The 14,731-nt window shown below is 49.7% G+C and overlaps 1 protein-coding gene across 2 annotated transcripts in view; it reads left to right on the forward strand.

Moving 5' to 3' along the window:
• The window catches only part of LOC117971395 (retinol dehydrogenase 13-like), a 34,964-nt gene that overhangs the window by 15,649 nt on the left and 4,584 nt on the right, over positions 1–14,731 (forward strand). For both annotated transcript variants that reach the window (XM_059007297.1, XM_059007296.1), the window contains 3 exons: positions 7,122–7,283; positions 7,876–7,995; positions 13,394–13,598. In XM_059007297.1, the coding sequence (XP_058863280.1) occupies positions 7,122–7,283; positions 7,876–7,995; positions 13,394–13,598 (487 nt within the window). The remainder of the gene's footprint in view (positions 1–7,121; positions 7,284–7,875; positions 7,996–13,393; positions 13,599–14,731) is intronic.

Below are 14,731 nucleotides of genomic sequence, written 5' to 3' on the forward strand. Positions count from 1 at the left end.
CAATAATTCTGACACCTATGCAGTGTGGCAACTATGCAGTGTGGAGTAGTGGTTAGGGCTCTGGACTCTTGACCGGAGGGTCGTGGGTTCAATCCCAGGTGGGGGACATTGCTGTTGGGGGACATTGAGCAAGGTATTTTACCTAGATTGCTCCAGTAAAAACCCAACTGTATAAATGGGTAATTGTGTGTAAAAATAATGTGATATCTTGTAACAATTGCAAGTCGCCCTGGATAAGGGCGTCTGCTAAGAAATAATAAATAAAATTAAAAAACATTGAGAATGTGTTGATGTGCAAGAAGCTTGAAATTTGCATTCAAATTTGCACATCCATCCATCTATCAATATATATATATGTTGTTTTTTTTTTACCGGGAGGGCTATCGCATGCAAAGCCATGCTCTGAATTCATGCCTGCCACACGGCTCCCCTGGGTCCTAAACCCTGCTATGTACAGACAAGGATTGCAGTAACCACAGACTTTTGCAGAAATTACAGGTTTGCTGACATAAAGGGGTTTAACAGTAAAATAGCAAAATACAGGAGTTTTTAGCAAAATACAGGAGAAAATCTGTCCCGGGAGTTGTCTGTGAGAAATGTCCAAAAAATGGGAGAGTCCTGGCAAATAAGGGAAAGTGTACAGGTCTGTGTTTCCTGTTATTATATAAAACACCATTTCTGTTCCTATCAGAAGTGTGGGATTTAGCTTCAGTGAGGAGGCTGCAAATAAGTCTTGAGTATTAAACAGTGTGAACAGAGAATGGAGTCAGGGCCAGCCTGTGAGGAGTCACACTGCAGATACAATGAGAATCGCTGGGTTTGCAGTAGACAGTGGTGTTAATGGAGTCAGGGCCAGCCTGTGAGGAGTCACACTGCAGATACCATGAGAATCGCTGGGTTTGCAGTAGACAGTGGTGTTAATGGAGTCAGGGCCAGCCTGTGAGGAGTCACACTGCAGATACAATGAGAATCGCTGGGTTTGCAGTAGACAGTGGTGTTAATGGAGTCAGGGCCAGCCTGTGAGGAGTCACACTGCAGATCCATGAGAATCGCTGGGTTTGCAGTAGACAGTGGTGTTAATGGAGTCAGAGCCAGCCTGTGAGGAGTCGCACTGCAGATACCATGAGAATCGCTGGGTTTGCAGTAGACAGTGGTGTTAATGGAGTCAGGGCCAGCCTGTGAGGAGTCAAACTGCAGATACAATGAGAATCGCTGGGTTTGCAGTAGACAGTGGTGTTAATGGAGTCAGGGCCAGCCTGTGAGGAGTCACACTGCAGATACAATGAGAATCGCTGGGTTTGCAGTAGACAGTGGTGTTAATGGAGTCAGGGCCAGCCTGTGAGGAGTCACACTGCAGATACAATGAGAATCGCTGGGTTTGCAGTAGACAGTGGTGTTAATGGAGTCAGGGCCAGCCTGTGAGGAGTCACACTGCAGATACCATGAGAATCGCTGGGTTTGCAGTAGACAGTGGTGTTAATGGAGTCAGGGCCAGCCTGTGAGGAGTCACACTGCAGATACCATGAGAATCGCTGGGTTTGCAGTAGACAGTTGTGTTAATGGTGTCAGGGCCAGCCTGTGAGGAGTCACACTGCAGGTACAGTGAGAATCGCTGGGTTTGCAGTAGACAGTGGTGTTAATGGAGTCAGGGCCAGCCTGTGAGGAGTCACACTGCAGATACCATGAGAATCGCTGGGTTTGCAGTAGACAGTGGTGTTAATGGAGTCAGAGCCAGCCTGTGAGGAGTCACACTGCAGATACCATGAGAATCGCTGGGTTTGCAGTAGACAGTGGTGTTAATGGAGTCAGAGCCAGCCTGTGAGGAGTCACACTGCAGATACCATGAGAATCGCTGGGTTTGCAGTAGACAGTGGTGTTAATGGAGTCAGGGCCAGCCTGTGAGGAGTCACACTGCAGATACCATGAGAATCGCTGGGTTTGCAGTAGACAGTGGTGTTAATGGAGTCAGGGCCAGCCTGTGAGGAGTCACACTGCAGATACCATGAGAATCGCTGGGTTTGCAGTAGACAGTGGTGTTAATGGAGTCAGGGCCAGCCTGTGAGGAGTCACACTGCAGATACAATGAGAATCGCTGGGTTTGCAGTAGACAGTGGTGTTAATGGAGTCAGGGCCAGCCTGTGAGGAGTCACACTGCAGATCCATGAGAATCGCTGGGTTTGCAGTAGACAGTGGTGTTAATGGAGTCAGAGCCAGCCTGTGAGGAGTCGCACTGCAGATACCATGAGAATCGCTGGGTTTGCAGTAGACAGTGGTGTTAATGGAGTCAGGGCCAGCCTGTGAGGAGTCAAACTGCAGATACAATGAGAATCGCTGGGTTTGCAGTAGACAGTGGTGTTAATGGAGTCAGGGCCAGCCTGTGAGGAGTCACACTGCAGATACAATGAGAATCGCTGGGTTTGCAGTAGACAGTGGTGTTAATGGAGTCAGGGCCAGCCTGTGAGGAGTCACACTGCAGATACCATGAGAATCGCTGGGTTTGCAGTAGACAGTGATGTTAATGGAGTCAGGGCCAGCCTGTGAGGAGTCACACTGCAGGTACAGTGAGAATCGCTGGGTTTGCAGTAGACAGTGGTGTTAATGGAGTCAGAGCCAGCCTGTGAGGAGTCACACTGCAGATACCATGAGAATCGCTGGGTTTGCAGTAGACAGTGGTGTTAATGGAGTCAGGGCCAGCCTGTGAGGAGTCACACTGCAGATACCATGAGAATCGCTGGGTTTGCAGTAGACAGTGGTGTTAATGGAGTCAGAGCCAGCCTGTGAGGAGTCACACTGCAGATACAGTGAGAATCGCTGGGTTTGCAGTAGACAGTGGTGTTAATGGAGTCAGGGCCAGCCTGTGAGGAGTCACACTGCAGATACAATGAGAATCGCTGGGTTTGCAGTAGACAGTGGTGTTAATGGAGTCAGAGCCAGCCTGTGAGGAGTCACACTGCAGATACAATGAGAATCGCTGGGTTTGCAGTAGACAGTGGTGTTAATGGAGTCAGGGCCAGCCTGTGAGGAGTCACACTGCAGATACAGTGAGAATCGCTGGGTTTGCAGTAGACAGTGGTGTTAATGGAGTCAGGGCCAGCCTGTGAGGAGTCACACTGCAGATACCATGAGAATCGCTGGGTTTGCAGTAGACAGTGGTGTTAATGGAGTCAGGGCCAGCCTGTGAGGAGTCACACTGCAGTTACAATGAGAATCGCTGGGTTTGCAGTAGACAGTGGTGTTAATGGAGTCAGGGCCAGCCTGTGAGGAGTCACACTGCAGATACAGTGAGAATCGCTGGGTTTGCAGTAGACAGTGGTGTTAATGGAGTCAGGGCCAGCCTGTGAGGAGTCACACTGCAGATACCATGAGAATCGCTGGGTTTGCAGTAGACAGTGGTGTTAATGGAGTCAGGGCCAGCCTGTGAGGAGTCACACTGCAGATACCATGAGAATCGCTGGGTTTGCAGTAGACAGTGGTGTTAATGGAGTCAGGGCCAGCCTGTGAGGAGTCACACTGCAGATACCATGAGAATCGCTGGGTTTGCAGTAGACAGTGGTGTTAATGGAGTCAGGGCCAGCCTGTGAGGAGTCACACTGCAGATACAGTGAGAATCGCTGGGTTTGCAGTAGACAGTGGTGTTAATGGAGTCAGAGCCAGCCTGTGAGGAGTCACACTGCAGATACAATGAGAATCGCTGGGTTTGCAGTAGACAGTGGTGTTAATGGTGTCAGAGCCAGCCTGTGAGGAGTCACACTGCAAATACAATGAGAATCGCTGGGTTTGCAGTAGACAGTGGTGTTAATGGAGTCAGAGCCAGCCTGTGAGGAGTCACACTGCAGATACCATGAGAATCGCTGGGTTTGCAGTAGACAGTGGTGTTAATGGAGTCAGAGCCAGCCTGTGAGGAGTCACACTGCAGATACAATGAGAATCGCTGGGTTTGCAGTAGACAGTGGTGTTAATGGAGTCAGGGCCAGCCTGTGAGGAGTCACACTGCAGATACAATGAGAATCGCTGGGTTTGCAGTAGACAGTGGTGTTAATGGAGTCAGGGCCAGCCTGTGAGGAGTCACACTGCAGATACCATGAGAATCGCTGGGTTTGCAGTAGACAGTTGTGTTAATGGAGTCAGGGCCAGCCTGTGAGGAGTCACACTGCAGATACAATGAGAATCGCTGGGTTTGCAGTAGACAGTGGTGTTAATGGAGTCAGGGCCAGCCTGTGAGGAGTCACACTGCAGATACCATGAGAATCGCTGGGTTTGCAGTAGACAGTGGTGTTAATGGAGTCAGAGCCAGCCTGTGAGGAGTCACACTGCAGATACAGTGAGAATCGCTGGGTTTGCAGTAGACAGTGGTGTTAATGGAGTCAGGGCCAGCCTGTGAGGAGTCACACTGCAGATACCATGAGAATCGCTGGGTTTGCAGTAGACAGTTGTGTTAATGGTGTCAGGGCCAGCCTGTGAGGAGTCACACTGCAGGTACAGTGAGAATCGCTGGGTTTGCAGTAGACAGTGGTGTTAATGGAGTCAGGGCCAGCCTGTGAGGAGTCACACTGCAGATACCATGAGAATCGCTGGGTTTGCAGTAGACAGTGGTGTTAATGGAGTCAGAGCCAGCCTGTGAGGAGTCACACTGCAGATACCATGAGAATCGCTGGGTTTGCAGTAGACAGTGGTGTTAATGGAGTCAGAGCCAGCCTGTGAGGAGTCACACTGCAGATACCATGAGAATCGCTGGGTTTGCAGTAGACAGTGGTGTTAATGGAGTCAGGGCCAGCCTGTGAGGAGTCACACTGCAGATACCATGAGAATCGCTGGGTTTGCAGTAGACAGTGGTGTTAATGGAGTCAGGGCCAGCCTGTGAGGAGTCACACTGCAGATACCATGAGAATCGCTGGGTTTGCAGTAGACAGTGGTGTTAATGGAGTCAGGGCCAGCCTGTGAGGAGTCACACTGCAGATACCATGAGAATCGCTGGGTTTGCAGTAGACAGTGGTGTTAATGGAGTCAGGGCCAGCCTGTGAGGAGTCACACTGCAGATACAATGAGAATCGCTGGGTTTGCAGTAGACAGTGATGTTATTGATGGATTTCAAAGCTGTGATGGAGATGTCTCAGAATGATATTCTGGTATCCTGTGGCAGGACAGAGGCCCTGCTGGTGTAAGGTTGGCAGGGATGGGGTTAATTCTGTCCCTGTCAACAATCACAGGAGTGGCCATTCCCTAATGAGGTGATTGAGTGTTAATTGGCGAATGGCCGTCTGTATGTAAAGGGAGGGAAAAGTGCTTTGTTTGTTGCAGGAGTTTGGGGTGAGTGTTTGACAACTTCTAGTGACAGTGAAATGCTCAGCCTACAAACGTTTAGTCCTTTTGTATAAAAGCTTTATTTTGGCCCTCATGCCTTTTTATTTGTGTTAAACTGCTTGAACTGCTGCCTTCCTGGCTGAGTCTCTTGGGGGCGCTATCCCACTCTGACACTGTGGTAGGATAGCGGGGTAGCCCCAGATGTGACTTGCAGGAAAGAGACTGAAAGATTGAATGAACTCTTAAATCTTTACAAGAGCTTGTATCGCTCATTGTAGCGGAGATTCAGTTTAAGTTTGTTTCCATTGCATTGCTGTGCAAATCTGTTTTCAACTGAGCCCACAAAGGCCGGCATGTGATGGTTCCCATTTCAGTTCCCATGCTGACACCCCTTTCTTGAGAGTAAACATTCCCAGTGAAGAAACCCCACTGAAAGCAAGTCTCCGAAGTATCCGTAACATTCCCAGTGAAGAAACCCACTGAAAGCCAGTCTGAGGGTATCCGTAACATTCCCAGTGAAGAACCCCACTGAAAGCCAGTCTGAGGGTATCCGTAACATTCCCAGTGATGGAACCCCACTGAAAGCCAGTCTGAGGGTATCTGTAACATTCCCAGTAATGGAACCCCACTGAAAGCAAGTCTGAGGGTATCCGTAACATTCCTAGTGAAGAAACCCACTGAAAGCCAGTCTGAGGGTATCCGTAACATTCCCAGTGAAGAAACCCCACTGAAAGCCAGTCTGAGGGTATCCGTAACATTCCCAGTGATGGAACCCCACTGAAAGCAAGTCTGAGGGTATCCGTAACATTCCCAGTGATGGAACCCCACTGAAAGCAAGTCTGAGGGTATCCGTAACATTCCCAGTGAAGAAACCCACTGAAAGCAAGTCTGAGGGTATCCATAACATTCCTAGTGAAGAAACCCACTGAAAGCCAGTCTGAGGGTATCCGTAACATTCCCAGTGAAGAAACCCATTGAAAGCCAGTCTGAGGGTATCCGTAACATTCCCAGTGAAGAAACCCATTGAAAGCCAGTCTGAGGGTATCTGTAACATTCCCAGTGAAGAAACCCATTGAAAGCCAGTCTGAGGGTATCCGTAACATTCCCAGTGAAGAAACCCATTGAAAGCCAGTCTGAGGGTATCTGTAACATTCCCAGTGAAGAAACCCATTGAAAGCCAGTCTGAGGGTATCTGTAACATTCCCAGTGAAGAAACCCATTGAAAGCCAGTCTGAGGGTATCCGTAACATTCCCAGTGAAGAAACCCACTGAAAGCAAGTCTGAGGGTATCCTTTGGGGGCTCCTTCACTAACCGTTCATCAAGGAGCTGTTTTTATTATTATTATTATTTATTATTATTATTATTATTATTATTATTATTATTATTATTATTTATTTCTTAGACGCCCTTATCCAGGGCGACTTACAATTGTTACAAGATATCACATTATTTTTACATACAATTACATTATTTTTTTTACACATTCTTTTTTCATACAATTACCCATTTATACAGTTTGGTTTTTACTGGAGCAATCTAGGTAAAGTATCTTGCTCTAGGATACAGCAGCAGTGTCCCCACCTGGGATTGAACCCACGACCCTCCGGTCAAGAGTCCAGAGCCCTAACCACTACTCCACACTGCTGCCCTGAAACAGATGCAGATATTAACTACTGTCTTGCTGACACAGACACGGTCAGTGCTGGGGATAAGAGAATACGATTATCACAGGGTGGTGTTCTTTAAAATCTCTCTGAGGTACCCTGGCACTGGAATCCCTGGGTGGCGCTCTGTAACCTGCGCTGCTTCTCTTTCCCAGGTGTCATGATGTGCCCCAAGTGGCTGACTGAGGACGGCTTTGAGATGCAGCTCGGCGTCAATCACCTGGGCCATTTCCTGCTGACCAATCTGCTGCTGGACAAGCTGAAGAGCTCCGCCCCCAGCCGTGTGGTCAATGTGTCCAGCATCGCCCACAAGGGGGGTAAGCCCCGCCCCCCAGCCTCACTTTCATTACACTCTGCAACAGATTGATAACCTTCTGTATACAGAAGTGGTTCCTGATCTCATGTTGCCTGTTAAACCTGGAGTGGGGTGAATGGCCCTCCAGGACCGTGAGTGGACAGCCCTAGTATGCAGTCACTCTGGACTGATAGATGTATATTGTACTGTGTGTAGACCACACTGTTTTCATTAAGTCTGGGCCATAACTGCATTAAGATATTTGCAGATCCCTATACAAGTGTAATGGAGCTCCTCCTAGCAGCTGATGAGTTCCTAATACTGACGCACTCGCCTCTCTGCTGCAGAGCTGGCTTTCCAGTTGAATGGTTAGACAGCAGTAAGAATCCACTTCCAGTCAGCTTTTAAAACACTCACTGCAGGAGTGAATTGCCATTGAGTGGGACTCGATTGTAAAGGCGAGGGAAGGACAGCTTTTCTTGTTTTAAAATCAACATGTTAATGAATGGATTTATTTAATACCTGCTGACAAATACTTCTTAAAGACAATTACTCTGAAAATAGGAGTACCCTGCTCCGGTCACTGGGACGAGCCTGTGTTTATTCTCCTGCAGGCAGAGTGCACTTCGATGACATCTTCTTTGAGCACAGCGAGTACAGCCCCCTGGAGAGCTATCGGCAGAGCAAGCTGGCCGTGCTGCTGTTCTCCAGAGAGCTGGCACACAGGCTGCAGGGTGAGAAGAGACTCCAACCCACTCCTGCCCTTTCAAAGGGAGGCGTTACATCCTCCGCATGTTGGCTGGAATAGTTAGCAAGCAAGGCGAAGAATGTGTGAAGGGAATTGGGGTATTTATACCTTAATCCTGAGCCTTATATGATTTAATAGTGAAGAGTAAAGACAGAGTAATGATTAGAGTGTATCGAATGATACGGTTTATTTAATAACACTCGTTCCATTATAGCATAGTGATTTAACAGCAAACAATTAGAGCAAATCTATTCTTATACTGATTATAGTAGTTAACTAGCTATATGGTGTGGCAATGTGGTTTGCAGTGCTCAGGTGTACAGGTGATTCAGGTGCTCCAGACAAACACAATGTTCACAGTTCAGGTTCTTTAATATCCTTGAAAAAGGTTTTAAATAATAAAGCTGGCTCTACCCAGTAATGGGTATTGCCAGTGCCAAAACAAGGGGTTGCAGTCCCGTAATAATAATGCAAACACAAAACACGTAATACAGACACAAACAACACGTCTCCAGACTGTGTGTGCTCTTGGTGCAGGTGCGGTGCTCTGAGTGGTGGTGGGTTTGTGCGTTCAGGTCCGGGCTGGCTTCTGGCTGCAGCTCCCGGCTTCGTATCAGCCGTCTGGCAAAGACAAATACAGGCTTTTTATTATTATTATTATTTATTTCTTAGCAGACGCCCTTATCCAGGGCGACTTACAATCGCAAGCAAATACAAATACATTCAAGTGTTACAATATAAGTCATACAATAAGAACAAGAAATACAATAATTCTCAAGTGTTTATCAATGGGACAACACTTCATTCACGTTTCCCGTCCTTGTGTCCTCCCATTAACCACAACAAAGGAACTGATTATGGCGTCACGTCCCCCTAAAGTACCCTAAGCCCCGCCCCCTCCGATAGCTCGTTCAATCACGTCTCCTCCAATTCATGAATGAAACTTCGCTCACCGTACTAGGGCAATGACTCCAGGTACCGTAACGCCGCCCTCTTCCTGAATGGCCGGCTTCCAACTGCCCCTGGAATGAACTGCCCAACCATTCAGTACGAAGCCCACAGTTCCTGTTGTACAGTGCCCTCACCGGTCGAGAGGGAGATTGTTGATTTGGATTCATTCGCTCTTCGTCACAATGGTAACAGGACTAGTCTGATCAGTGACTCCCTTGTACACCGGGCACTCTTCTTGTACGCCGGGCACTCTTCTTGTACACCGGGCACTCTTCTTGTACACCGGGCACTCTTCTTGTATGCCGGGCACTCTTCTTTCACGCCGGGCACTCTTCTTTCACGCCGGGCACTCTTCTACGCCGGGCACTCTTCTACGCCGGGCACTCTTCTTGTACGCCGGGCACTCTTCTTGTACACCGGGCACTCTTCTTGTACGCCGGGCACTCTTCTTTCACGCCGGGCACTCTTCTTTCACGCCGGGCACTCTTCTTTCACGCCGGGCACTCTTCTTTCACGCCGGGCACTCTTCTACGCCGGGCACTCTTCTACGCCGGGCACTCTTTTTCTACACCGGGCACTCTTCTTGTACACCGGGCACTCTTCTTTCACGCCGGGCACTCTTCTTTCACGCCGGGCACTCTTCTTTCACGCCGGGCACTCTTCTTTCACGCCGGGCACTCTTCTTCTACACCGGGCACTCTTCTTTCACGCCGGGCACTCTTCTACGCCGGGCACTCTTTTTCTACACCGGGCACTCTTCTTTCACGCCGGGCACTCTTCTTTCACGCCGGGCACTCTTCTTCTATGCCGGGCACTCTTCTTCTACGCCGGGCACTCTTCTTTCACGCCGGGCACTCTTCTTTCACGCCGGGCACTCTTCTTCTATGCCGGGCACTCTTCTTCTATGCCGGGCACTCTTCTTCTATGCCGGGCACTCTTCTTCTACGCCGGGCACTCTTCTTCTACGCCGGGCACTCTTCTTCTACGCCGGGCACTCTTCTTCTACGCCGGGCACTCTTCTTGTACGCCGGGCACTCTTCTTCTATGCCGGGCACTCTTCTTCTATGCCGGGCACTCTTCTTCTATGCCGGGCACTCTTCTTCTACGCCGGGCACTCTTCTTCTATGCCGGGCACTCTTCTTCTACACCGGGCACTCTTCTTCTATGCCGGGCACTCTTCTTCTATGCCGGGCACTCTTCTTCTACGCCGGGCACTCTTCTTCTACACCGGGCACTCTTCTTCTACACCGGGCACTCTTCTTTCACACCGGGCACTCTTCTTCTATGCCGGGCACTCTTCTTCTATGCCGGGCACTCTTCTTCTATGCCGGGCACTCTTCTTCTACGCCGGGCACTCTTCTTCTACACCGGGCACTCTTCTTCTATGCCGGGCACTCTTCTTCTATGCCGGGCACTCTTCTTCTATGCCGGGCACTCTTCTTCTATGCTGGGCACTCTTCTTCTATGCCGGGCACTCTTCTTCTATGCTGGGCACTCTTCTTCTATGCCGGGCACTCTTCTTCTACGCCGGGCACTCTTCTTCTACGCCGGGCACTCTTCTTCTACACCGGGCACTCTTCTTTCACACCGGGCACTCTTCTTCTATGCCGGGCACTCTTCTTCTATGCCGGGCACTCTTCTTCTATGCCGGGCACTCTTCTTTCACGCCGGGCACTCTTCTTCTACGCCGGGCACTCTTCTTCTATGCCGGGCACTCTTCTTCTACGCCGGGCACTCTTCTTCTATGCCGGGCACTCTTCTTCTATGCCGGGCACTCTTCTTCTACGCCGGGCACTCTTCTTCTATGCCGGGCACTCTTCTTCTATGCCGGGCACTCTTCTTCTACGCCGGGCACTCTTCTTCTACACCGGGCACTCTTCTTCTATGCCGGGCACTCTTCTTCTACGCCGGGCACTCTTCTTCTATGCCGGGCACTCTTCTTCTATGCCGGGCACTCTTCTTCTATGCCGGGCACTCTTCTTTCACGCCGGGCACTCTTCTTCTACGCCGGGCACTCTTCTTCTACACCGGGCACTCTTCTTCTATGCCGGGCACTCTTCTTCTACGCCGGGCACTCTTCTTTCACGCCGGGCACTCTTCTTCTACGCCGGGCACTCTTCTTCTATGCCGGGCACTCTTCTTCTACGCCGGGCACTCTTCTTCTATGCCGGGCACTCTTCTTTCACGCCGGGCACTCTTCTTCTACGCCGGGCACTCTTCTTTCATGCCGGGCACTCTTCTTCTATGCCGGGCACTCTTCTTTCACACCGGGCACTCTTCTTCTACGCCGGGCACTCTTCTTCTATGCCGGGCACTCTTCTTCTACGCCGGGCACTCTTCTTCTACGCCGGGCACTCTTCTTTCACGCTGGGCACTCTTCTTCTATGCCGGGCACTCTTCTTTCACGCCGGGCACTCTTCTTCTATGCCGGGCACTCTTCTTTCACACCGGGCACTCTTCTTCTATGCCGGGCACTCTTCTTCTACACCGGGCACTCTTCTTCTACGCCGGGCACTCTTCTTCTACGCCGGGCACTCTTCTTTCACACCGGGCACTCTTCTTCTATGCCGGGCACTCTTCTTCTACACCGGGCACTCTTCTTCTACGCCGGGCACTCTTCTTCTACGCCGGGCACTCTTCTTCTATGCCGGGCACTCTTCTTCTACGCCGGGCACTCTTCTTCTACGCCGGGCACTCTTCTTCTACGCCGGGCACTCTTCTTCTATGCCGGGCACTCTTCTTCTACACCGGGCACTCTTCTTGTACGCCGGGCACTCTTCTTCTACACCGGGCACTCTTGTGCAAGGCAGAGCTGGAAGTCTGGTCCTCTGGATCGGAGTCCCCTAGTAGTTTTCAGATGCTCAGGTACATTTTCATTATATACCAGCTAACAACCAACTTCAGACTAACTATGTGTGAGCCCTGAGATAAGTGGCAGTTCTAAAACAACGCTGAATCAATATGGGTCAGAATAATGGACAAAAATTCAAAGGGCATTGTGACAGGATTGACCGAGGTTTGAGACTCAGAGACAGTATAGAGTTCAAAAATAAAGTTTTTAATAAACAAAAATACAAAATAAACCAGCACGAGGGCCAAACAAAAAGGTTTCAAACACAAAATACAAACACAAAACAAAAACTTACAAAATAAAGTTTCCAGGCTGGGCGTTGCCTTCACTGGAACAGAAAAACACAGCACAAACAAAACACTCCTTCTCCTTCCAGAACTCTCTCTACAATTCTCTCTCTAGCCAGGGCCTCTCCCCTGGCTTTTATCCCCTGTGGACATGTTTTTCTGGCAGGGAGGAATTTTAACCCCCTCCCTGCCAGTCCCAACCATGATCATAAAGACGGGGCAGTCCCCCGTCACAGGCATAATAATAGGAGCATGCTGTAGACCGCCAAATTCAGACGTCGAGCAAAATAATCTGTTATACAATGACATTTGAAATGCATGTAGAAAAGGAGAAGCCATACTAATGGGGGATTTCAACTTCCCCCGTATAAAATGGGAAAACCCGGTGGGGAGCACGACGGACGAAATTGAAATGGTGGAAATGACAAATGACTGCTTTTTAATGCAATTTGTCAAGGCACCGACTAGAGGGTGTTAAAGACACTCTGTTATACAGTCCAGTTGTACGTCGTTTTCTACATTTCACAATATTGTACTACATGTTCTAAGCAGAAGCAGCAATAGAAAATCACACAGAACACGCATTACCACTGAGCTACTCAAACCCACTGCCTCCCACACTGCAGCCCAGCACTCTAACCACTGAGCTACTCAAACACACTGCCTTCCACACTACAGCCCAGCACTCTAACCACTGAGCTACTCAAACCCACTGCCTTCCACACTGCAGCCCAGCACTCTAACCACTGAGCTACTCAAACACACTGCCTCCCACACTGCAACCCAGCACTCTAACCACTGAGCTACTCAAACCCACTGCCTCCCACACTGCAGCCCAGCACTCTAACCACTGAGCTACTCAAACCCACTGCCTCCCACACTGCAGCCCAGCACTCTAACCACTGAGCTACGCAAACCCACTGCCTACCACACTGCAGCCCAGCACTCTAACCACTGAGCTACTCAAACACACTGCCTCCCACACTGCAGCCCAGCACTCTAACCACTGAGCTACTCAAACCCACTGCCTTCCACACTGCAGCCCAGCACTCTAACCACTGAGCTACTCAAACCCACTGCCTACCACACTACAACCCAGCACTCTAACCACTGAGCTACTGAAACCCACTGCCTTCCACACTGCAGCCCAGCACTCTAACCACTGAGCTACTGAAACCCACTGCCTTCCACACTGCAGCCCAGCACTCTAACCACTGAGCTACTCAAATCCACTGCCTCTCACACTGCTATAACAAGATTGATCTGAAGTGGGATTAATGGAATTCGTGTTGCAGGCACTGGAGTGACTTCATACTCCCTGCACCCTGGGGTGATCCGCACGGAGCTGGGGCGTCACGTACTGGGAGGGTATCCCCTGCTGAAGATGATTGTGAGCGCCCCCTCTCTGTGCCTCATGAAAACACCAGTCCAGGGAGCGCAGACCAGCATCCACTGTGCCGTGGCTGAGGGGCTGGAGAGGAGCAGCGGGCTGTATTTCAGGTAGGGCTGCCTGCGTTCTGTCACTCCCAATATAATATGGATTCTCTCCTTCTCCCTTACCCTCTCTCCTCCTTCCTCTCCCTTACCCTCTCTCCTCCTCCCTCTCCCTTTACCCTCTCTCCTCCTCCCTCTCTCCTACCTATCCTCCTACCTCTCCCTTACCCTCTCTCCTCCTACCTCTCCCTTACCCTCTCTCCTCCTCCCTCTCTCCTCCTACCTCTCCCTTACCCTCTCTCCTCCTCCCTCTCCCTTTACCCTCTCTCCTCCTCCCTCTCTCCTACCTATCCTCCTACCTCTCCCTTACCCTCTCTCCTCCTCCCTCTCTCCTCCTTCCTCTCCCTTTACCCTCTCTCCTCCTCCCTCTCTCCTACCTATCCTCCTACCTCTCCCTTACCCTCTCTCCTCCTACCTCTCCCTTACCCTCTCTCCTCCTCCCTCTCTCCTCCTACCTCTCCCTTACCCTCTCTCCTCCTCCCTCTCTCCTCCTACCTCTCCCTTACCCTTCTCTTCCTCTCCCCCCCTCCCCTCTCCCCCTCCGCACATGGCAAATGACATTTAATAGAGAAAAGTGTAAAGTATTGCACGCAGGCAATAAAAATGTGCATTATAAATATCATATGGGAGATACTGAAATTGAAGAAGGAATCTATGAAAAAGACCTAGGAGTTTATGTTGACTCAGAAATATCTTCATCTAGACAATGTGGGGAAGCTATAAAAAAGGCAAACAAGATGCTTGGTTATATTGTGAGAAGTGTTGAATTTAAATCGAGGGAAGTAATGTTAAAACTTTACAATGCATTAGTAAGATCTCACCTAGAATATTGTGTTCAGTTCTGGTCACCTAGTTACAAAAAGGATATTGCTGCTCTCGAAAGAGTGCAAAGAAGAGCAACCAGAATTATCCCAGGTTTAAAAGGCATGTCGTTTGCAGACAGGCTAAAAGAATTGAATCTATTCAGTCTTGAACAAAGAAGACTACGCTGTGATCTGATTCAAGCATTCAAAATCCTAAAAGGTATAGACAATGTCAACCCGGGGGACTTTTTTGACCTGAAAAAAGAAGCAAGGACCAGGGGTCACAAATGGAGATTAGACAAGGGGCATTCAGAACAGAAAATAAGAGGCACTTTT

The sequence above is a fragment of the Acipenser ruthenus genome, chromosome 35, assembly GCF_902713425.1.
Source record: "Acipenser ruthenus chromosome 35, fAciRut3.2 maternal haplotype, whole genome shotgun sequence".
NCBI lineage: Eukaryota > Metazoa > Chordata > Actinopteri > Acipenseriformes > Acipenseridae > Acipenser > Acipenser ruthenus.